Below are 23,873 nucleotides of genomic sequence, written 5' to 3' on the forward strand. Positions count from 1 at the left end.
ATCCAAACTATAGTACAATTTTTTATGTTCTTTCCTACAAATAGATATTACAGACTTGCTTATTTTTTAAGCACACATTTTTTAAACAGTCTGGGTGCAGTAGCTTGTGCTACACATGCACACCCTGTATGAACTCACATGCACACACAATTACTAATGCATCAACTCATGCCCTGTTTCTTTCTGTGTCTAAGACCACAGTAGAATGGAGCTGGGCAGAGCAGCTATTGTGTCCCTGGTAGAATGAACTATTGATTTTCTTGTCAGCGTTATCAATGCTGTTCTGACAACAAAACAGCTAGGAAACACTCACATACATGGCGTATACACAAACACACACACACACATGCACAGACCTAGATTTTGTTCAGTGCATGATGTGCTTTGTAGGAGGAGGCACAACCCCACAGGGAAAAGCACAAGTAAAATATTAACATGATATTGTAATAAGTACACTCTAGCAAATACACAAACAATGATGCATGCAAATAATCAAACATGCAAAACAAACTGAACCAAATGTTTTGAGTCCTATCACACATGCAGTAGGATAAAAACTGTCCCATGAAACATTAGACTGTATTTATGTATCACATGTTTATGCATTGCTTGTGCAATCAGAACGTAGCCTTTGTGAACCTCCGTAGACCTACATTATTCCATAATTCCAGTCCCTATTTGTGTTTTCAAAAATTGAGACCATGATCCCATTTTTTTTCACAATGTGCCAATGCAATAAACTCTGAAAGCTTCAGTATCATTTCAGAACAGCATCCTCTTATTTTGTTTTGAGCAATTAAGCAATCTAGCAGATTTGCCACCAAAACTAAACAAAGTAATGTGCAATTTACTACGGGGGCTTTAGAAGCTGCTATTGTAATCATTCTGATAATGTACTTTTTAGTTGACAGTACACCATTATCTCACAATGTTTGGGCCTTTGCTCTATTTATATTCATATTCCACATGTAACACTTCTGATACTTAGTTCAATTCCAAAAGTAATATGTCAGTGCATACTTTATATTTTGAAATCAGCAGGTATCACCTAGCTGCAAGCCATCGTCCTGACCTACTTCTGCCCCACACTGTGACAAGTGTCAAGAAAGAAACAACCCAACTAAGACTAACATTTCAGAGTCAGTGCCACCAAATCCTTCACTCTTTTTTCTTCTCCAGCTTCGTGTCTTTCTTATTGACAGGAAGGATACAGCACTGTTCCAACTTAGCACCTGGCTAATTTTAGCTCCCCGAGGATTCCTCTAAAGTACACACACACACACACACACACACACACATACACACACACACCTGTTGGAGTTCATGTGATCTGTGTCTTTGGCACGTCATTGATTAATTCTTGGCTGCCTTGAAGCCAATGACAACTTCACAAACACAGTCTGACAGTAAGCTACAAACAAAGATATACGAACACGTACATGCGAGTGCTGTAATGAGACTAATCTCATATGTAAAATCTGCCATAATAAGATTACTTGTAAAAGTAAGTGTAAAAGTGTAAGCAGACACACACGTACACCAAGTGCCAGGTTGAGTGTAAAACCCCAAGACGTCCCCTAATTAAAAAAACAAGATAAACTTTCATTTCTGGTTCGAGGCCTGATGAACGATGAAGGATGAGCGTTACATGTTAACTTATAATTCAATCAAAAGGTGTGTCACAGCAGAATCACAACAGGTACTTCACTATACTGTAGTTCCCTTTTCTTCCCATAATTTTACACTGTAAGTTTAAATAGATTTAGACATAAGACTCAATGTCCTTGTAAGGTGCAGCAAACAGGCAGATGCCATTGATTTGGCAACACGTTTGTCCAAAGTGATTTACATTTTTTTTTCCCACATACACGCATCTGTAGCAATTGGGAGTTCAGTTTCTTGCTGAAGTACTTTTTGAACGCTTGACATTTCACTGTTCCTATATTGTAGAATACACTGTTTCTAAAATACCTCAAACCTAGTTTAGCATTTCTGTACTGCAATTTATCGGCCAACATCTACATCAGTCATCTGCAAAAAGCAAATATCGGTCGATATGTCAGCCTGGTGGATTTATAGGTCCAACTGACATTTGCACATTGGTGGAGCTAGGAACCCAACAATTAACCCTTTAATTACTGGACAACTATTCATAGCACCTGAGCGACAGATCATGCCACAAGCAGTTCTGAAACAATTAGTCCGTTGATTGATTCATTCGTAAATTGACAACAAATAGCATAATCTATTCAGGAGTTAAAATCAGCTCTACTTCTACCAGCTACAACATAAAATGCTGCTTACACATTCATGCATAACTTATATAATCTAGTAGGCCTAATACATACCATTATAGATGAGAGTATTTCTCTAGTTGTGCTACTTTTACTTGAGTAAATAATCTGAATACTTCTTCCATCTTGATACGGTGTGAATGTAGTCTATATCCACGATGCTCCACTTCCAGGATTGCTCCGTTGCAGCTGGAAATTCCGCCGGATGTCACTGTTTTCGGCCGGATGACCGGTACCTTCCACTTTCTTTGTGTTTGAATTTTAAACTCCGGTGGATTTATGAGGACTATGATTAACTGCTCCTCAGATCTCTGCAGGGTAAATCCAGACAGCTAGCTAGACTATCTGTCCAATCTGAGTTTTCTGTTGCACGACTAAAACAACTTCTGAACGTACACGTTCCACCAAAACAAGTTCCTTCCCGAGGCTATTCTGCAGCGGCACCATGGCTCCGTCCGGTGATAAGCGCCGCCCATGACGACTGTGATTGGCTTAAAGAAATGCCAATAAACGACAGCACGTTTTTCTCCCATCCCGGAATGCTGTATGGACTAGCCAGACCCTCCTCCGCAGCGCGGTGGAGAAAGGTCTGGCAATGCGAGACTAGTGTGAATGGGACTCTAGGAGTAACAAATAATGACACAAGCGTGTGATGTTTGTCTATAATTATTCCAACCCCCTCTTAAATACAGCACTTGTGTATCCATAATCTGCATTCATCTGCATGTTTTAACAAACGACATATCATTTTGCCATATAACCTGTTATTACAGCACAAAGCCAACTAGACTAAACTCTTGTGCATCCTTCCAATCTTCCGGATTCATTTTCTTCCTTGTCACCTTGCCTCGTCTCTTATTTTCTAGGACACATTGATTATATTTACTGAATTTGGGTCCCAGGCTGAGAAAGTCTGAGCGCTTTCCCTCTGGTGTATTACATCAAATCCATTCAGCTAAGCTTGGCTGCTTTCACATTAACATAGCAGACTGAGATCAACATATTTTGGATATATTATGACATCGGGATGAATTTACCTCGTAAAAATGTTGATTTCTCTGATGGGAAGAAAAAAAAACCACTCTCGATTCACATCATATTCACTGCGATACCTCTGTGCGTCACATCACATTCACTGGCTTGGTTAAATCCACATTACCATACACTTAGAAACACATCTATAGTTGATCTAAGGAGCCCTTTTATCTACAAATTAACTATTGTTTTTACATTTTCAGCATAGATCCTTCCAAAGAGAAATCAGGCTGCACCTTTGATTATGCCAAAGTTCGATAAACATCAACAGGGAAATCAATCAGTTTTCTCCTGATTGTTTTTTTGAAGATGCAGTATGAGGTTTCTCTAGGACAGCGATATTATGAATAAGTCGCATGGATTTGTTAAATAAAAAAAATGTGATTCCTCAGTTGGTTTACAATCCTGTCTGTCTGGATTCATTCCACACAGGTGTCTCTAGTGAGTTTACTACATATCCATTCATGCAAATCAGGCTGGTAACATTCACATTAATACACACACAACTCTAACAAGTCAACTTTTCTGGCAACTTCTCATAACTTTTAAAATTTTCCCCGGCGACAGCCACACATTCTTGACATTTAATATCTTTTATCAATATAGTTGTTTGGCTTGGCTCTAGAGTCTCATGCATCATACTGACACTCACTTGATGGAAAGTTCAAAATGGAGTTCAAAACTTATATTGCAAGAAGAATCATATTGATGCAAAGTAAATAACGGTCTTCACAGGAGCAAAATAATTCATATTGTCCAAGCTATGTTAGAGTTTTCTTTTATATTTATTTATTTATTCACCTGTTTTTCACTTAAGCTTTTGCACTGATAGGACTGCGTCCAATTTCGTTGTACATGTACAATGACAATAAGGACTATTCTTCTGTTTTTCTGCTGATTATTACACTGAACTTTTCTGGCTTTATGATGATGCCGTGGAGTTTTATTTTTCGACTGAACATTTACTGACTAATACAGGCATCAAACCAAGTTTGAAACCGAGTATGAAAACACAGTTTAGGGCTGCATCAATTAAAGCTATAAGTGTCTTTTCATCATCAACAAATGTTTCCATCTGTCTCCTCAAGCATCCCCCTTTTTTGATACTGAGGAAACTGTTTCAAAAGATTCCATTTCCATTCAACTTTCCGTTTGTGTATACTTTAATGCTAAACGGAAAGTTTCATTAGTTTCAAATAGTTTCAAATAAATAACACTAAATAAACTGTAATATTAATACTATCTTCTTCTTTATGGCTTCTTCTATAGAATAACAAGTTGTCATGCCATTATCGGTCGAGTTAGGGCATGCATCTGGTAGGTGCTCACAAAGACTGGTATTTGGAGAAGTTGGAGATCGCAGGATTGGATACCGACTCTTACCTTCTTCCTCCCTCCATTTTCACGGACCTCATTAAATCGCAGAGTCTGCCCAACTTCAGTGCCAACGATCTGTACCACTATGTGGTAAACGGGGTATCCCCATACACTGGTGCTGATCTCAAAGCTTTTAAACACATTGAGGATTATGGCGTTTCATAACACCGAGCCAGTTAGCTGCCCTCTGAGCCAAGCCAACTACTGTATAACACAGCTTTGACTCACACGACAGCTCACCATCAAACTGTAAATGGGAATAACTTGTACTAGCATTTGAATTTCCCTTCGTATTAAAGGCAACCTCTGAGCAGGCTAGTGTATTTCAACAGCTAACTTTGGGTATAAATAACAAAAGTTATCTTGGAAGCTAACGTTAGCTAGCAATCACCTGTTGATCTCCATGCAAAGTCTGCAGCCAGCAGCAAAGACAAACTCCCAAAAGAGCCACATAAAGTGAAACTGAAGGGAAGTTGTTCACCATTAAAATACGAAGACAAACGTAGTCGGTGTGGTCTGTTATTGTTATCACTTTAAGATAATTAAACTTAACTAACCTAACTAAATAGAAGCTGTTTAGGCAGGCTAACACGCTAGCATTACGTGGCTAATAGTTAGCTAGCTCTACCTTAAGAGTGATTTGATACATTAAATATCGAAGGAACCTTAGAAGTGTGTTCCCCTTATTAACTAGGGCTGTGTATTGGCAAGAATCTGGTGATACGATACGTATCACGATACATGGGTCATGATTAAAAATATTGCAATATATTTCGATACTGTGCGTAAGGCGATATATTGGGATTTTTTTTAAGTATAATTTTAGAAAAACTAATATTTAAAAAAAGACATGATGTTCATAGAAGTCAGAGAAGTTTACTTTAGGTAAACAATTCAGTACACAGAAAATCAAACTGCCAGTTTGGGATTGTGGTTCACAGGTTCTTAGTGAGCTAATTTTTATATGCTAAAGTAGGCCAAAGTTCAGCCATAGCTACATTGTTAGCTTCTAGCAAAAAGTCAGGCACTGCTAGACACACTAGTGGTGCGTCTCAGCATAGCCATCTAGCGGTAGGGGGTTTAAACATAACATAAACGTGAAGCACTGTCTTACATGAATATTTTTGAACGTTTAAAAAAAATATATATTTACTTTTTGAAAATCGATACAGTATTGCAAAATGAAATATTGCGATATTCAAGTGTATCAATTTTTTCTTACACCCCTAGTACAGTATAGTATAGTATAGTACAGTATAGTATAGTATAGTACAGTATAGTATAGTACAGTATAGTATAGTATTGTTAACACAATGACTCTAACCAGACATAACATAAAGCCTACAGAAACCCACCACACAACAAGAAATAACCATTTTATTATATGAGCGAACACGAACACATACCGTCCGTCTACTCTACAGCATAGCTCTTCCGCCGTCCATCATGGTGTTCATAATTCGCGCGAGTAGAGCGTGACGTCACGTGCAAAGGGTCTATACCTCACTAACTCTATGCTTCTTCAACCTCATCCTCTCTTATGCCCTCTGAACCTTCCATCTACCTGTTTCACCCATCCTTTCTCTATCACTGATGTGTTCTCCAATGCCTAACAACTCTTAAATTCAGCCTCCTTCCTCTCTCCTCTCTATTTTCAGCCCTCCTCCTCCTCCTTCTCTTCTCTTTCTGATTATCTCCTGGTGTTTCTCTGACCTCCGTCGCTGATAGAGAGCATGCCTGGCTGACACGCCTGGTAATGAGGCTCCTAATGCAGATGGCCTCTACCGCCCTTTTCTACTCACTTTCACTCTCTCAACACACGCACAGTATGCAGAAACACACACATCCTGATGGCACACCTCTGCCCGTCTGCAGGAGGTCCAAAGCACTCCTGGGTTAAACAGTATCTGGCGATGTTTTGAAGAGGATAAATAGAAGAAAAAAAAGCATGACGTGCACTAGATTTGTCTCATCTTTCAAGCGACAGTCACCAACACCAAACCTTCGCTCGGCAGACACACGCATGCAAACAAACCCTCCACACACTCATATGTTCAAACAGCTTACTGATCATCTTCCCGTACTGAAGTATTTGTTTTCATCTTCTAAAAATGGCCACTTTTACAGCATTTTAGTAATAAGTGGGGCAATTTGACTAATAATAAGCATCAGGAATTTTGCTTGAATATTGACTCTCATGGTGCGCCATGTTACTGTATATTCATTTTGTCCCAGTTGTCAATCCCCAACTCCACTGAGGACATTGTTGCTCATTTTTCATCGTTGACTATGTCACGGCCCTAACACACAAAGCACGCACATCAGTGTTTCACAATCTCACAAATACACCAATTACAAGTAAAAGAGCAGCGGCTCTTCTCAAGTGCAGTTCATGACTCGGTTTGATCTTTAAAAGGGTTGGTTCACCAAATGTCTAAAACACATGTATTTTCTCACTTAACCCTGGTGGTATCCAGGCATGCAGATTGATGTGGTTTTATTTGTCTGGCTTTTGAGAGATTCATCTGAGATTTCTGCCTGCACAGCAATACAGTGTATGTGAACCGGATTTTGTCTGTGGTGCTAAAAGCATTGAAAATAAGATGTGAGAAATTGAACATCAATGTTTCTTTCTAGCTATAACTCTGGATAATCCACAACACACTGTGAACACTGTTTTATATAGACCATTTATTTGGTAGAAAATAGTTCAAACTCTGGACTGTATATCGTATCTGCGTGACTAGATCCCACTATAGATTAATAAAACAAAAAACAGAAGAATGTATTTTCATAATTTTGGTGAACAACCTTCAAGTCATGTTGTGATTGATTTTAGCAGAGCCACGTGGAATCTGCGGACACAGAATTCCGCAGAATTTTGATTCTGGATCACCGCTGAAAACTGAAAAAAAAAAAAAAATCTGCAGATTCTGTCTGGGCCTGATTATTAGCTTTCTTAGAGGAATACACAGAGGCCAGCCTGTCGGTCGGTTAACTAACAGATAGAAAAACTACATACTTCATTAACAATGATATCAATGACAATCTGAACTTCATATCATTAGGAAAGTGTCACCTGCAAACTGCACAAATTCCAAAACCAATGTGCCACACTGTCAAAACTTATTTTACAAACTAAATCATCTTAATCTTCTGATGATTTTTATCGCCTGTACAGTAGGATACAGATCATTGTGCATAGTCTACATTGACTCATGCACTGGAACTGTGTGAAAAGGTGAAAAACAAGACTCCCTAGGGGGTAGGCTAGACATAACTTGCACCGAGTAATGATAAACTCTGTGGGCTAAGCAGTAACTGTAAAAGGAAAATCCAAAATGACATTAAGGTGTGCTGTATTAGTAGGCCTACATAAGCTTAGCTAAAGTCAAGGTATGTCATGTTGACTTGATTTAAATGTGTCTAAAAAATAACAAATCCAAATAAGATGTGTATCTCTCTGACCCCTAATCATTCATTATGTTTCTCAATGTTTTCTGGCTACTTGAACATCACAAACAACAACAGACAACTAACTAACTGGCTGGGGGACTACCGATGAAAATTAGCACTTCTGAGCTAACTCGGGCACATTTACATTGTTTTAATGTTGATTAATGTTCACTGTCCCCTTTCAAATAGAGAAATAAAAATAAAATATAAAAAAAAACTTACAAGCATCTGTCATTGTCCATGTAACGTTACGTGCTCTCTTTTGTTTGTTTTAATAAGGCTCAACACGGTATGTCATTTAAGGGGTTTCCACATGATTTGCCCTCTTCTGTTAACGATAAACCAAAGTAAAGCCCTCAGCAAAGCGAGAGTTGTTGACTGTGATAGAAACAAAGTGTGATCAGTGAGGACATTTTCTTGCTTACCAGACTGATGTTAGGACGTTTAAAAGCATATGTTTAAAAACCTCTCGTGGTCAGACATAACACTTTTTATTTAGGTGTAAGTTAGCCTTTGACTGATTAGCTAGCTTATTAAGGGGAATGAGCAACAGCCCCGAGTGAGTGACACGGAGCTCATTTGAGTGTTGTCCTGCGGTAAATTACTCTCGCGGTGCCGAGTATTGGTGTATCGATCGGTAATCTTATCTATCAGTCTGTTGAGGACTCACCTCTCTGCTGGGCATGGCAGCATTGCCATAGCAACGCGGTCAGAAGCACGAGCCGGAGTCGCTTCATTTTGTCCTATCTTGAAGTTTTGATATCGTACTGCGCGCGCTGTGGAGTCAGCGCCGTTGTCCTCTCGCGCAGCTCTGTGTTGCGTTTAATGTCAGAGGAAAGTTTAACAGAAGTTGACCAAAACTCTCTCTCTCTCTCTCTCTCTCTCTCTCTCTCTCTCTCTCTCTCTCTCTCTCTCTCCGTTCTCTCTCTCTCTCTCTCTCTCTCTCTCTCTCTCTCTCTCTCTCTCTCTCTCTCTCTCTCTCTCTCTCTCTCTCTCTCTCTCTTTCTCTCCTTCCCTCCTCTGCTCTGTCCTCTCCACGTTTAATCTTCGGGCAGAGGAGGGAAGAAATGATAATGAAAAAATATGGGAAAATTAAAAACTGGGAAAAGATAGATAGATAGATAGATAGATAGATAGATAGGCAGAAAGAAAGGCCCCCATCAGTGTTATAGCCAAAATTATGTAATTATTATTTCTGATGCAATAAAGTGTAATCAAAATTTTTAGCTTGTTGAGATTGTGTTAATTTGTAATACTTTATAAACTGTTGGGTACTGTTACTAACAGTTAATTAAAACACGTAACATGTTATTTTAGTCGTAGTCCAGTGAGCTTTCAAGCAGTATTGTAAGTAAACGTTCTACATCTTGTATAAAATCTGAACCTGGGTGTGAGGTAGGTGCTAAAACACTGAATCCACGAAGGGTTTTAAAGCATATAGCCTATTCTGTACATCAGTGTGCTGCAGAACTGGAGCAGTTTTGAAAATGCTTCAGATGCTAAAAAGCAAATGAAGTATTGCATCAGTACTGTTTTGGCTACCACAAACAAAGACCATAGAAGGGAAAAGAAATAACAACTAAATGGAGCACACATAATAATGAAGAAGTGAAGAGTTGGACAGAAGTTTTTGGTCCAGTGAGTTACACAACTGTTCTGTGGCTCCTCCTGCTGCCCTGCATAACTCACCACAGTCTGGGGCAAAACTGAAGAAGCCTATTATGAACATTCATAAAAGCACAGCCAATTATACATACAGAGACATAAAATAGGGGAAAACAATGTAAATATTATTAGTTATCCATTTCTATAGATAGGTTTGCATACTAAATTCAGAACGTTGTTTGAAAAGTTTCTAAAGTGAAATGTGAAACTAGCTGAATACATTTTTTACTGGAGTGTAATGCGAAGGTTGCTAAATAATAACATACAGTTAGAAAAAAACACAAGCACCTAAATCTGTAGGTTAACAATTTTAATTAGAGCATTTCTTTTTTGAGAATATATTTTATATCAGCATGTACAAGTGTATATTTTATTCTGCACAAAATAAAAGTGAATGGAACTTATAGGTATCTACTGTGAAGGCAATCATATCAGTTTACTCCTTCACTGTTGAAAACACTGGTATATTATAATGTTACAGCTCACCAACTTGTCAATCACTTCATACACCTGTATGTGTGTAGTTATGCACGTGTGCTTGTGCAATTGTGTGTGTGGCTCTGGTGTGTGTGCAGTTTCTTTACAGGCAGCCATTGTTAGTGTGTGTGTGTGTGTGTGTGTGTGTGTGTGTGTGTGTGTGTGTGTGTGTGTGTTCAGGGAGAATTTGTGTATGAGTATGTTTACGTGTCCACTGTCAGTCAAGCTCCCCCAGACCCTTAGCCCTCCAGATGCAAGGAGGCTGACTCTGCATACAAGGTGGCTGAAGATGGGCTCTCTTCGCTGGGCTCGGAGCTCTCGGCAGCCCTGGAGTAGTGCTGGGTCTCTGTGGGGCTGGGCCCTATCGAGGCTACACCTAGACTGGACAACAAGGTGAGTCACATCATGGGATATATTAATTAATAGATTTACTGTATTATTGATTTACACATTGAAATACTTATTTATATAATGATAAATACATATTATAATAAACAAAGCTGTTTTGTGTTGATTTTTAACATATGTTAGTGAGCGTCATGTAAAGTATCTGCTAAGTTAATTGACACAGAATATTATTATTTATTATTATTATTATTATTATTAGTAGTAGTAGTAGTAGTATTTAGAAATGTATAAATAAATATTGTTTAGATTCCTCATAAATATCTACCTGCACTAATATCATAATATGTATAATATGTGGCATCATGCATTTATATATACATACATTATTAGAAAAATAAATGAATTAATAAAGTGTGTTTATAGCGCCATTCTATTTGTATTTTCTTACTTTCTAGAGTGGGAGTCACAAAGTACTTAATATTGTTCTTAATATATCATATCTTTTGTTGCTTTGATTTAGATAAACCCTACAATATTCCAACAATTTACCCCAGCATAGTGTCATTTTTTTAAAGTGTTAGTTATTTTAACCACATCCTCATAGAAATGGGTCTTCCTATTGGAATACAATTATTCTAATTTAGTGAAGTGGATGGGGGCATAGAAACGATGAAATCAAAATTAAATGAAGTGGTTTTGATTAGCAGGTTGTTTCAGGAGGATGAAGAGATGCTGATTCTGACCCACAGTGATGAGTTGAACAGAACCTATGGTGAGGACAACGTTACAAACCAAAATAACAGAAGCTCTGATTACACCAAACGAAACAGAACATTATTTGGAAGGAACAGCCTGTCTCCGACTGAGCAAGATAATCCCAGTATCCCAGGATGCACCAGCACATTGTTGCAGGAGAGTCCAACTTTTAAAGAGACCAGAGCTACTGTAATCTCCACTGGACCCAGAACCATCACCATAACTTCAGCGGTTTCTGCTGCAGACTCCGTTTGGTTCAAAAACAACAAGAGTTATGGCAAAAGAAGAAGATCCTCTGAGATGCGTGCTGACAAAATAGGAAGCAACGTTGAGAAGAACCCGAGTTTCAACCAGAGTAACAAGAGAGGATCCTACAGGCTGTTTAGAGGGAATATGCAAAAACAGAGACTTTCTGAGGATGTAGAGAACAAAAAGGAAGGAGCGGAAACTGTGGAGGGAACTTCTCCGTTCTGTGCCAGCCTTGAAGAAGAGAGAGCAAGGATGAGTTTGGCTAATCCAGTTCAGAGCCCCAGAACCGGCACCACTGGTCTTAAGCCTACTCTCACCATCACCGCCTGGGAGGCTGGCTGGAATGTCACAAATGCTATACAGGTACACTTATACAGTATACAGTATATGCATGGTCGGAAATCTTTGCAAAATCTTTGTCTTTATCTTAACCCCAAATCACACCAATGTCAGGACAATGTGAACCATTGCCAAACTATACCTTCATTCGTTTAGACTTATGAATACTATATGTTTTCATACTTTTCAGGAAGTCTTGTCCCTGTATTGTTATCCCTCTTTGATCCCTTTTCCTGTTTCCTTGGCAAGACACAACCTCAAATTGCTCCCAATATGTATATGTGGGGGAATCACCAAGATATAAGCCTCTGCCAAATGAATGCCATCATTGCATAGTCTCGCTTTGCCAGACCCTCCTACAAAGTGCGCTGAAGCAGAGTCTGGCTACTCCACATAGCATTCGGGGATGGGAGGAAAACGTGCTCTGGTTTTGTGGCATTTCTTTAAACCAATCATAATCGTCATGGGCAGTACCAAACTCCGCACAGAACCGCAGCAAAATAGTCGTGTGAGAGAAAACACAGATTGGACAGATAGTCTAGCTAGCTAGTCTCAATTTACCCTGCAGAGATCTGAGGAGCAGTTAACCATAGTCCTCATAAATCCACCAAATTTAAAATTCCAACCCAAAGAAAGCGGAAGGAAACGGAAAATACATGCATCCGGCGGAGTTTCCTGCGGCACCGGAGCAATCCCAGAAGTGGAACGCAAAGGATATAGACTAATCATTGCGTAGCAATCCAGTTGTCAAGCGCAACTGTTCTTGGTTTCATGTTTATTGCAGCTGCAAACTTGGAATCAATTTGAGCATGTCATTCATCCTTTTTCTCTAAAACTTTGTGTGTCTCTCTCTCTTGCAAAATGCAAATGTAAAATGTAAATGCCAACTGTTTAGGCGCCAAGCTGCACAATACATTCAAAAAGCATTAAACATGCAGACTAGTTAATCTGCTCCCACTGTGTTTTGATATTATTAAACAATGCTTTGTGGTCTTGCAGGCTGTTTGTCAGGCACTCTACAGTCTGCATAATCAAATAAAGCGTGAATAAAATAAAATAAATTTAAAGCTCCCAGTCACAGTGTGTGCTCGTGGTGGTAATGCTAATAGCTTATTATGCTGTAAATGCTGAGCCGTATTCAACTGCTGCACTCTTGTAAATGTGTCCTTTCACTGAATGACTTTAGTGTAATTGGAGTGCGTTACTGGGTCCATAAAGAACATCAATACAGTGTACGCATGAGTCTGACTTTATGACCATCTGGAAGAGGACAGCATTTGCAAAGATCAACCATACAGATACACCAAAAGCACACACACACACACACACACATAGGCATGCACGCACGCACGCACACACACACACACACACACACACAATGAAGACACGCATGCATTCAGGAGTTAAGGTAAATTTACATCAAATGCTTTTGCATGACGTTGCTGTAAACACAATTTTAATTCATCATTAGCACTGTTGTCAGTACTTAAATACCTATACCAACATGATATTTAGTAGATAAACAAGTATTTTATGTGCTATATCTATTTTATACCTATCTGACAGCCAGGATTTATTTTTTCCTTTAAGTGATTAAGTGAAGTAATTAGAGACCAAATTTCTGTGCCAGACAAGGCACAAAATCTGAGGTTTAAATTGCCTATTCAAATCTATGATTTGTTACTTATGTCACGTCAATGCTTGCATCTTTATTTACATTAATTTGTTCCTTGAAACCACGCTGTGATTTGAATACTTCCTATTTTACTGTATTTTACTGCAGCATGTTTTTTTTAAACTCTGCTTAAACAGCATCGGCTTCTTTCCGGGGTTGTTGGGTTTAATGATTTATAGGTTATTCATTACCTACAGCACACTGTAATCAGGAACCTTAACCAAATGGATTGCTCAGTAATCCCTAAATTGAGGTGACTACTGGATGACTCACGTAGCAGAAAGAAGTCTTTTCATTAAAGGTGACGATTCACTGCACGCTTGAAAACCTCAGACGGTGATGGATGACCACATAGTAACAATAAAAAGACGCAGAATATACAGTATCTGATATATAAACACAGATCAGTGCCATGATGACAAATCCATTTGTTCAGAGGATATTAATGTTAAAAAAAAGAACATCAGTTTTATCTCCTATCAAGGCTAAAAAGAAAATATGTATTTTCTGGTGGTTGTATATTGATGCCGATTTAACTATGATATGACTGTCTGCCAACTTAATCAAGTTTTTATTAGAGAGCAAATTTGCTGCCAAAAGTGCAAAACAAAACCAGCTCCAGCTCTCAAGCCTCCCGACTTTTAATTCCCGCCTGAGTTTTAATTAGGCAGCTCCGCTTTGCATGTCTTCATGGCAGATTAGAGACCTGAACCTTTTCGTTTCTGACACTGAGGAAAAACACTGCCTATGATTATTTTCTTTTGAGCGTCATTTTTACCTTAATGGGTAGGGAATTCAAGTTCCAAATTGGGTTTTTTCAAATCCAAACACCAGCTGATAAGAATGTCCCCATTTTGTTTTGTAAAAGATTGCTGTAAAAAGTGATTTAGTTCATCATGCTGCCAAATACGTCCCGAGACCCTGTAAAAAATGAAGACCAAAATAAAATGCTGCTGGTTATCCATTAAAAACGTTCATTTCTGCAGTTCATGTTTACCACCGTTCGTTCGTCATTACCATTGTCATCACCATCTTTGTTATTATCATCCTCATCTCCACTATTACCTTCATAAGAAACATGTCATTATAATTTCCCAGAGCCGAGGTGACATCTTCAGATTGTTTGTTTTGATGATGAACTGCTGTAGCTGACCTGACCGTGATTTACCACAATACTGTTGTGAAGGTGTTGTAAAGGCAATTTTAACAAAATATGCTATCCAGTCGCATTATGGGAAATGTAAGAACCTCTTTTTTGAAGCTTGTCTAGGGACTAAAAGTAGGATATCTCTGTTTTGATTTTTACCATAATAAAAAAAAAAATCTGTGCCTTGTGAGTCAGACAAATAATGGAAGTGCTTTACTAAATTGCTGGAATACCCCTTTAATTAATTATTTACTTTATAAAATTGTTTTAAAAATCCCTCCACAAGTTTCCACAGCCCAAGGTGCAGCTTTAAATAGCAACCAAGAGAAGAGTCCAAAGATATTACATTTTCTATCGTATGCGACGGTCGGACAAAAGCAGCAAATTCTACATTTGAGAATGTATGTATGTCCTGCTATTAAAATGTCAAACCTGTCTGTTTCTGGTCGCTTCTGCTCTACCATATGTGGGGAAAGACATTTCTCTATCACTTATTTGTGCCCAGGGCATGTGCTTGCATAAAATATCGTGCATGACCTGCAGAGCAGCAGTTGAAATCTTGCACCTGGGAAGTTCAGACAGGAGCAGTGAATGTAATAATCTTTATTTTCCAGCAGCCAATATTGAGTATGTAAGTGTAAGGTAAGAAAAAGGTCAACATCCCCTGGATTCCCCCATGGAATCCATGTCGGATTGTTAGCAGGATGAAGCTGAATCATCTTTCTTATTGTACACATTTGTGATTGGGAGCTGTTTCAAGTTGTGCTCTGAGTAACCAATGAGGAATTAGCTGGCAAAAACACAGAGAGAAAGAGAAGTGGAGGGAGAGAGAGAGAGAGAGAGAGAGAGAGAGAGAGAGAGAGAGAGAGAGAGAGAGAGAGAGAGGGGGAGATGAAATCATACGTGAGCGTCAAACTGCTTTCATCCCCAGCAGCTCCATCTGAACATCAAAGCTCTATCAGCATGCCTAAACAGACATCAGTAACAAAATAGTAACTTGAAAGAGAGAGAATGTGTGCTTGTCTGTTTATACATCCACAGTGTGTGTATAGTGTGTTTATGATGTGCCTCCATAACTCTCTCAGTGAATGTGTGTATCTCCATGTTCCAACATTCATAACGCAGCAGCTCCATCAAAGTAGCTTGCTCTGATCTCCCCTCGTCCTCCTCCTCTTCCTCCTTCAACCTCCTGCTCTCTGAGAGGTCGCTCCTCTCCTTCCTCTTCCCGCTCTCTATTCTGTTTCCTTCTCTCCTCATATAGCCTCTTTCTTTACTTTCCTTCTTCCTCTCCCTGCCTCCATTCCCTCTTCTCCTGTCGCTCTCTCTGGCAGTCTCCTCCCTCCACTCTCCTCTGCCTTTCTGCTCCTGCTGGTCTCCTGCATCCTCAAACTCTCCAGGCATCACGCCAAAACTTTCCTCTTGCATCCTCATCTTCTGTTCAACTGTGAACAGTTCCTTCTCTTTTCGCTTCCTTTCCTTCTTTAGTCTTTCCTTTTCCTTTTTTCTTGCAACAGCATTTTAGACTTTACACATTTTAACAATTTCCTGTTTTTTTTTTCTTTCTTATGGAAACAGGTTAAAATGAGCATCAGGCAGTATGATGAGATTGGTTAAGTTAGAGATCTGATATCCATGTCTCTTGTTTATAGGAACTAACACTCAATTTTAAACCATTGGCATTTTTGTTTAGTTAGCCTTCCAGGAGTAGATAGGTCAAACAAACAGGACTTTTCACCAAGGTGACTGGTGTTTGTGTCCAGTTTAAAAAATAAAAGTAAACAACGAGTCATTTCAACTGTACGGAGCAAATGGAATTTCGTCAAATTCCCTGTCACGTGCGTAATGACGGTATGTACGTTTGCACGGGAGTGAAGTAACGCAACAAATGTACTGATTATAACCCAAAATTTAACTAATCTCAACCAAGTAGTTTTTGTGCCTAAACCTAACCAAACTGCGACCTTTTCACAATAAGACAGAACATGCTTCTGTGGGTCGGACTTGTTAATATTTATAATTTTCATCCTTAATTTCTTTGTCTTTATATTGTTGTAATTCTTACTTTTCCTCTTATTCAAATACATTTTTTTTATTGGACTTCGTAAACCAATCCAAGTGAAATATAATGGAAAATATCAAAAGGAGTCATCAGCATTGTTTCTTTCATTTTGATCAATTGTCATGGGTACATCTTCACCACTTAACTACCTGGGAGCACCATGAGAGAGTTTTTGAGGCAGCTTTTCAAATGATGTCTTGATCTCTTCGCATTCCTTGTCTTCCTTCACAAATCAACCCATCTTTGTTCTTTCTTCCCATCTCTTTCTGTCCTACCTTCAGGGTATCTTTGTGTTGGGTTTACCCTTCGCTCTGGTCCAGTCAGGTTATGTGGGTCTAGTTCTGCTGGTTCTGTCAGCCTGGGTGTGTAACCACACAGGGAGCATCCTGGTGGCTTGTCTATATGAAGATGAACAAAGGTATGTTTTTTTTTTTATCATATTCTATTAATTTGGTGTCAATTAGCTAAGTGCAATATCACTTTATAATCAGTTTACATCACTTTTACTACATAAAATCACTTTATCACTACAGTGTGCTTTCTATTTTACTGATAGCAGATGTACTAAGCAATTTTTGTAGCACTTCTGGGCCATGCTTCCCAAAGAGCAGTGTGTTCGGTACTGGGATGTTTTTTTCTTTTTTGGAGTCATTGTTGGCTTAGTTGAAGTTTCTGCAGATGGGGCTCTCCTCTCTGTATCTTCAGCAATGGCGACTATTATTTCTGACAACGGAGTCGTTCTTATATTTATTCCTTCTCTTCTATTGAGACTCCTCGGGGGACTCTAATCCCAATTTTGGTATGAACACAGAGAAGAGAGTAATAGATACACAAACTTGTTATTCTGTTCATTCAGCAGTGGTGAAAATCAGTCAGAAAAACACCACTCACACAGCTAAGAGAAATGTGAATGTGTTCTGCAGAACCGTGGTGTTTCAGTTTTACTTTTGCCTCATTGATTTGTGGGGTTCAGCGAAATGAAGTTTGAATATACATTTCTAGCTGTAAAGAAGAGGAAAAAAGCACCTCAATGTGCTCCCTTAAATCACTGGAACATACGCTTCAACACAGATAATAAACACATTAGCCTACATTTTGGGGGGAAGTCTTTAATTTTTGTCAAAGATGTATTTAAAATATGCTTAATAGTTCAAAGACCACATGCTGTAGCTTTGATAACCGTGACAATGGTCAAAACGGTAAATTTGTATCAGACACAATTTATCACAGTAAGAAGGTGTTTGTATCTTTCAGTGGAGGCTCGGTGTCAAAGGTCAGAGTCCGACACAGCTACCAGGACGTAATGGAGGCCTGCTGCAAAGGACTGTGGCCCAACTGGCCTGGACTGGGAGGGTGGATGGTGAATGTATCTCAGGTAACACACACACATTCTTTATTATGCAAAATCGCTGTGCACATGTCTATAAACTAGGGCTTGACACTTTTCTTATACTGGAATAGATTACTTTAACATTTTTTAAGATGTACATGTATAGTATAGATCAGGGGTGGCGAACCTGTGGCTCTTGAGCCGTATGCGGCTCTTTGCCTGCTCCTTTGAGGCTCTTACTGTGTGGCTGGGGGCTGTGTTATTGGTGGATTTTTTTTTTTTTTTTTTACTTTTTGAAACATTTCAGATAAGTGCAAAAAAAATGGAATGCACTTGCCAATACATTTGCCAATTATTTAAAAATAAAAAAATAATGCAGCAGACTTTTGAGGACAAATTCTTCAACCCGAGGAAAAAAAAGCTGCCACAGATCACCTTCCTCATTAACCCTTTCACTGCTGAATCAGATTGTTTGAAAGCCCCTCTAGTGACAAACAAGTGAAAGAGTCGCTTCGAGTGGCACAACCGAGTTCTAGCAAGACCTGAAAAGGATTGTGGATAACAAAGACTGTCAGATTTCCCACTGAGTCAATCTAAGTAAGAAAAAAAAAACTATGAAAATTGCTATGTATTATGACTGTCATCAGATCTGGAAGTCACTGTTGCTGTTGTAGTGTGGACGTGCATGTGTTGTGTGGCTTTTTGCTATGGTGTGGGGTTTTTTGTGGCTCTTTCTGCTGAACTGGTTGGCCACCCATGGTATAGATGAACAGGTTTGTTTCCCACAGGAAATGCATGAAGTAAACATCTCTCTTTGCACCGTGTTTCTTTTTTATCCCAGGTCATTGAACTGTTAATGACGTGCACCCTGTATCTGGTCGTCTCCACCGGTCTGCTGTCTGACAGTCTATCAGGGATGGCTGTTCCTCGATCAGTGTGTTCTCTGGTGTCTCTGATGTTCATGCTGCCCTGCCTGCTGCTGACTGATCTCAGACCAGTCTCCACCCTCAGCCTGCTGTGCTCCCTGGCTCACATACTGATCAGGTGATTGAACAGAAGTGATTGAATGATCAATTCCACAATCATATTAAGTAAAGACAACAATGTGGCCTTTATAATCTGCTCTCATTCTCACTCCTGTGATCATTTTGCAGCTGCTGCTGCTGGTTATGCTGTCTGCTCCCACCTGCTGCACACTGCTGTTATTGGTTGTTTCATTTCATTTCTCATGCCAGGTGTCTGGGGAAAATGGAGCTTAGTTGCTACAAAGCTAATTAAGCATTTCAGCGCCACAAAACTCACTCTGTATTTCTCAGTATGGCTATGTTTACAAAAGGGCTTAGTTTGGCGAGATTTGCGCGCAGCAGCTTGAGCGATGCGTTTTATGTCACCACTGACAAAAGGACAACAGCAGCATTCAGCTTTGGAGACCAAGAGGACATAACAATTACAAGATCATTACCTCTTCTGAAGAGTCCATCATGTTTTTTTAATCCTTCATGTCCTCCTTGATTTGATGGGTTAAACTACTAGCAACTGCGTAGAGGGGGGGGGGGGTCTTGCGCCATGTGGATGCGCTGACAGTGTTGTTGTCATTACTTAGAATTCCTCAAGGGGGCGACAGAAACTACGCACCATAGCTTTAGGCAGAGGGAAAAATATTTTATTTGAACCCTTATCTATTTTTGCTGAACATCTTGCTCATATCACCAAATGAGTCCAAGTCCATCTGTTGCATACAGTACACATACTGTAATGGTAAATGATAAACACAAAATTTAACTAGTTTTGTAAAAAAAAAAAAAAAAAAAAAACGTTCAGTCAGTGCAGTTACTTTTTATCTGTCTCATGTTATTTTGTATTTTTCTTTAGATTCATGGATGTTTCCAAATGAATAATAGAACAATAGAAACAGTTATTACTGTGCTTTTATTCATTGATATGATTAAGGATTGTGTATCCTATTTTATTCAGAAAAACTTAATGTCACTATCCTTTGAAAACCATGTATCTCCAAAATGTCAACCTTTCATGAGCTTTGTTTTTAAATTGTTCAGTTATCATTTCTAACCATACAGGGACAATTAATTCAGTTCATTAAAATAAATTGGAGCTACATGGTTACAATTAATAGTATTTGGACATCAGCATTTTATTTTATTTAATGCAATTAAAATTGACTGTCCTTTTGTTCATTTCTGCTTTTATTTCTTGTATTTTATTTTTTATCATTTATATATTTCTTTTGTTTTCCTTGAGTGTCTTTAGGCAGGACGTGTGCTTGTATTGCCCTGTGTAACTGAGAGTACACAGCTAATATGTGGACCTTCCTGTGCAAATGCATGTTGAATAATAAATGAATGAAAGAATTATCAATACATTTATTTTAGATGCTTCATTCATGGAGCACTATCTTTTCTCATTTTCTCTCCTTTTGTCTCTGACCCTGTGTCAGCCTGCTGGTCATGCTGTACTGTCTGAGTCGAGCCAGCAGCTGGTCCTGGTCCACTTTGTCTCTGTCTGTAGACCCGGAGAACTTCCTCGTCTCTGTGGGCGTCATCATCTTCTCCTACACCTCGCAGATCTTCCTCCCTCCCCTAGAGGGCAGTATGGAGGACAGAGGGCAGTTCAATGCCATGCTGGGTTGGACCCATGGTGCTGCTTGCATCATGAAAACTCTGTTTTCTTTACTGGTTAGTGACATATTGTGTGACACAGCAAATTCTCCTGTAATTTTAGTGACAATATTGGGTTTATAGAGTTGCTTTTATGAGTTTGTGATGCCTCTGAGGGGTCAGAAGTTAGTTTTGTGCTGAGTTAAATAAATATCGTAACACAGAGATAAATAAATATAGTACTGTGTCGATGGACAAATATCCAAAAAATATTAAAATATATAATATATAATACAAATATTGAGAGGCTCAACATCTGGTTTACAGCAGCAGGTCTAATCACAGGATGCATAAAGGGACAGACAAATGGAGTGATTGATTGACTGATTGCATTGATTGTTTCCCTGCTTCATTAGGCCGTGTTAACATGGGGCGCAGAGACCAGTGAGGTCATCACAGACAACCTGCCCTCTGACCTCCGACCTCTCGTCAACCTGTGTCTGCTGGCTAAAGCCCTGCTGTCCTACCCTCTGCCATTCTACTCTGCTGCTGAAATACTACAAACCTGTCTGCTTGGAGGTGAACAATACAGACAGCTCTAATTTATATTCAAACCGCTCACCTTGCCCAAGGTATTGTCCCCAATACATTAAGTAATAGTTCCTTCAGGCCATCTATTAAAGATTTAAGGTGCAATGGTTAACATTGTGACTGTAGATCTACATTTGATACGTTACAATGACTGATTTGTAAATTACACATGGCCTTAGGAAGCTGCTCTTTTCTTTACATATTTCTTAATACTCTGTGGAGCAGCAGAGGCCTGAGGAAGCAGGCTAAGGCTGGAGGTTCTCTGGATGGTCAATGAAAATAGCATTAGGAAAGTGAATCAGTGACTGATTTTTACTTTCTCATACTGCCCAGTTTCATTTGAGCATGACATCTAATAGAGACTCCAGAGGTCTACAGTGGTAAACTGTGGTTAGACTGGGCAGCTTCCAGGTGGGTATCTCTACAGGTGTTTCAGTTTGAAGAAAGGAGCATGAGCTCCCAGTTGACTTTCTATTAAAAGTTTGCATAGCTCACGTATTACTACTTATGTTACATACTGGCATTGAGCTAGCCTGGTCCTACCAGACTCTCGTACATTACATTTGTACAGAGAGTCTGGCCACTCTCCATTGACAAGTGTTAACTTCCTTGAAGGCGGGTACTCTGTTGAAGTTTAAAACTATTGGATCTGCCCAGAGCCACTCCGGATCTGCCATAACCAATCGCTAACGTCTGGTCGTGACGTATGTCATGCACATGTGCAACAAAAGGGGAGACCGACAAGGCTTATATTTAGCATTAGCATCGCTAGCCTTAGCCAACTCCTTCACCACTAACGGAGCGAGCTGGAAAATCAAACTGTTCCCGAACCCCGTGGGGAGGAGGGCCACAACATCATGGCCACCAACAAAACTCAGCAAAGATTGTTCTTGCTCTGGCTTTAACTTCTGGATATTCGGCAGCATTGCCACAACGGACTGAATGGCCACCATTACGGAACCACAACTCTAGCGCACGGCCTCAACGTCATCGTTTTCAGCCACTCCCTTTGTTCGCTGATTGGACCACCAAAAATTTGGCTGGAGAAAACCCAAGACTATACTGCGAACCCAGACGTAGTACTGAAGGGAAATGAAAATTGAGCGTAAGTACGTAGGAGGGCGGAGCCAGGGTAGCATTGAGCCCCCATAAATACTAAAATGATGGTTCCCAAGAAAAATAAATGGTTAAAGGTGACCAACAAAGCAATTTTAAAACTGAGGAAATATATGTTTTGCTCAACTAAGCATTGTGTTAAGAGAAAAACAACATATTCCAAGAGGATGTAAGTGTAGCTCAGAAGTCAACCTAGCGACTAAAAAACAGTAGAAATACTGTACAATTAATCAATTAAAGCTATAGTGCGTAGCTTTTGTCGGCCCAATGAGAAATTCCAAGTAATGACAACAACACTGTCGTTGCATCTACATGACGCAAGCCTTGGCAATCGCGCACCACCCCCGCCCCCCGTGGGACACGGAGGATTAGAAAAACATGATGGACTCTTCAGAAGAGGTAATTATCGTCACTCGAGCTTCTGCGCACAAAAGTGTCCAGACTACACCATTTTCTAAACATAGCCATACTGAGAAGTACAGAGAGAGTTTTGTGGAGCTGATAGAGTTAATTAGCTTTGTATCAACTCATTTGGCAATGGCTTGAATGTAAAGGACGTTCAATATTATAAAATAGTTGCGCACTATAGCTTTAAGGGCTGATCATGAGGGATGCACATGCAATGTAGTCCAATAAAACTAGCAAAACATATGAAACTAAACCTTACAAATTATATACAAATATAACCTGTATAACTCAGAAAACAAGCAAAGATCTCATGTCAGTTATTGCCATTTGAGAGCTGAGTTATCAGGGAAACTTTGCTAATGTGTTCACTGTCAACACATTTGACTGTCAACAGGACAGTGCATCATGAAGTAATCACATTACAACACTTTACTTTTTGCCCAAGTGATGTAATGTGGTTCAAATTATGAATATCTTCACTGGGCAAATGCAAAGGCCATTTAAAGCTTCCCTGTCCTCTACAACACAACTGTCAATTCTTACAGTAAATAATCTCACTTAATTTGTCCTTGTACTACCTTTTTAAAATGATGCCATACTGCTACATAGAAGCAACTGGAAAAACAATGAGTCAGAACAGAGCAACCCATAAACAAAAGTTGTTTTTTCATGTGCAAGCAACTTCTCTGCTTCAATCTTTCGACAGATGTCCCATTGAACTCCAAACATGTCGGCCGAGGTGTGTCTCGTCCGGCCCTGTTGGTCCGCACCGCCTTGCTGATGACATCATACCTACTGGCCCTGCTAGTCCCCAGCTTCTCCTTGTTGATGGGTTTGACAGGCAGTGTAACCGGGTCAGCCATGACACTCATACTGCCATGCCTGTTTCACCTCAGACTGCAGTGGGGCCGCCTCACTGTGAGGGACCAACTGATA

The 23,873-nt window shown here is 39.5% G+C and overlaps 2 protein-coding genes across 10 annotated transcripts in view; one reads left to right on the plus strand and one right to left on the minus strand.

Moving 5' to 3' along the window:
* Positions 1–9,027, minus strand: part of lama2 (laminin, alpha 2) — a 205,925-nt gene extending 196,898 nt beyond the window's left edge. For all 9 annotated transcript variants that reach the window (XM_035995247.1, XM_035995246.1, XM_031321901.2 and 6 more), the window contains exon 1: positions 8,833–9,027. In XM_035995247.1, the coding sequence (XP_035851140.1) occupies positions 8,833–8,899 (67 nt within the window). In that variant the 5' untranslated portion in view covers positions 8,900–9,027. The remainder of the gene's footprint in view (positions 1–8,832) is intronic.
* A 1,566-nt stretch (positions 9,028–10,593) lies between these two features.
* Positions 10,594–23,873, plus strand: part of LOC116066251 (vesicular inhibitory amino acid transporter-like) — a 13,372-nt gene continuing 92 nt past the window's right edge. Inside the window, exons 1-8 of the mRNA XM_031322209.1 lie at positions 10,594–10,697; positions 11,360–12,020; positions 17,159–17,295; positions 18,132–18,252; positions 19,049–19,251; positions 20,663–20,900; positions 21,239–21,401; positions 23,644–23,873. The exon at positions 23,644–23,873 is cut by the window's right edge and continues 92 nt beyond it. Coding sequence (XP_031178069.1) covers positions 10,594–10,697; positions 11,360–12,020; positions 17,159–17,295; positions 18,132–18,252; positions 19,049–19,251; positions 20,663–20,900; positions 21,239–21,401; positions 23,644–23,873 — 1,857 coding nt within the window. The remainder of the gene's footprint in view (positions 10,698–11,359; positions 12,021–17,158; positions 17,296–18,131; positions 18,253–19,048; positions 19,252–20,662; positions 20,901–21,238; positions 21,402–23,643) is intronic.

This window comes from Sander lucioperca, chromosome 19, assembly GCF_008315115.2.
Source record: "Sander lucioperca isolate FBNREF2018 chromosome 19, SLUC_FBN_1.2, whole genome shotgun sequence".
In the NCBI taxonomy this organism is placed as follows: Eukaryota; Metazoa; Chordata; class Actinopteri; order Perciformes; family Percidae; genus Sander; species Sander lucioperca.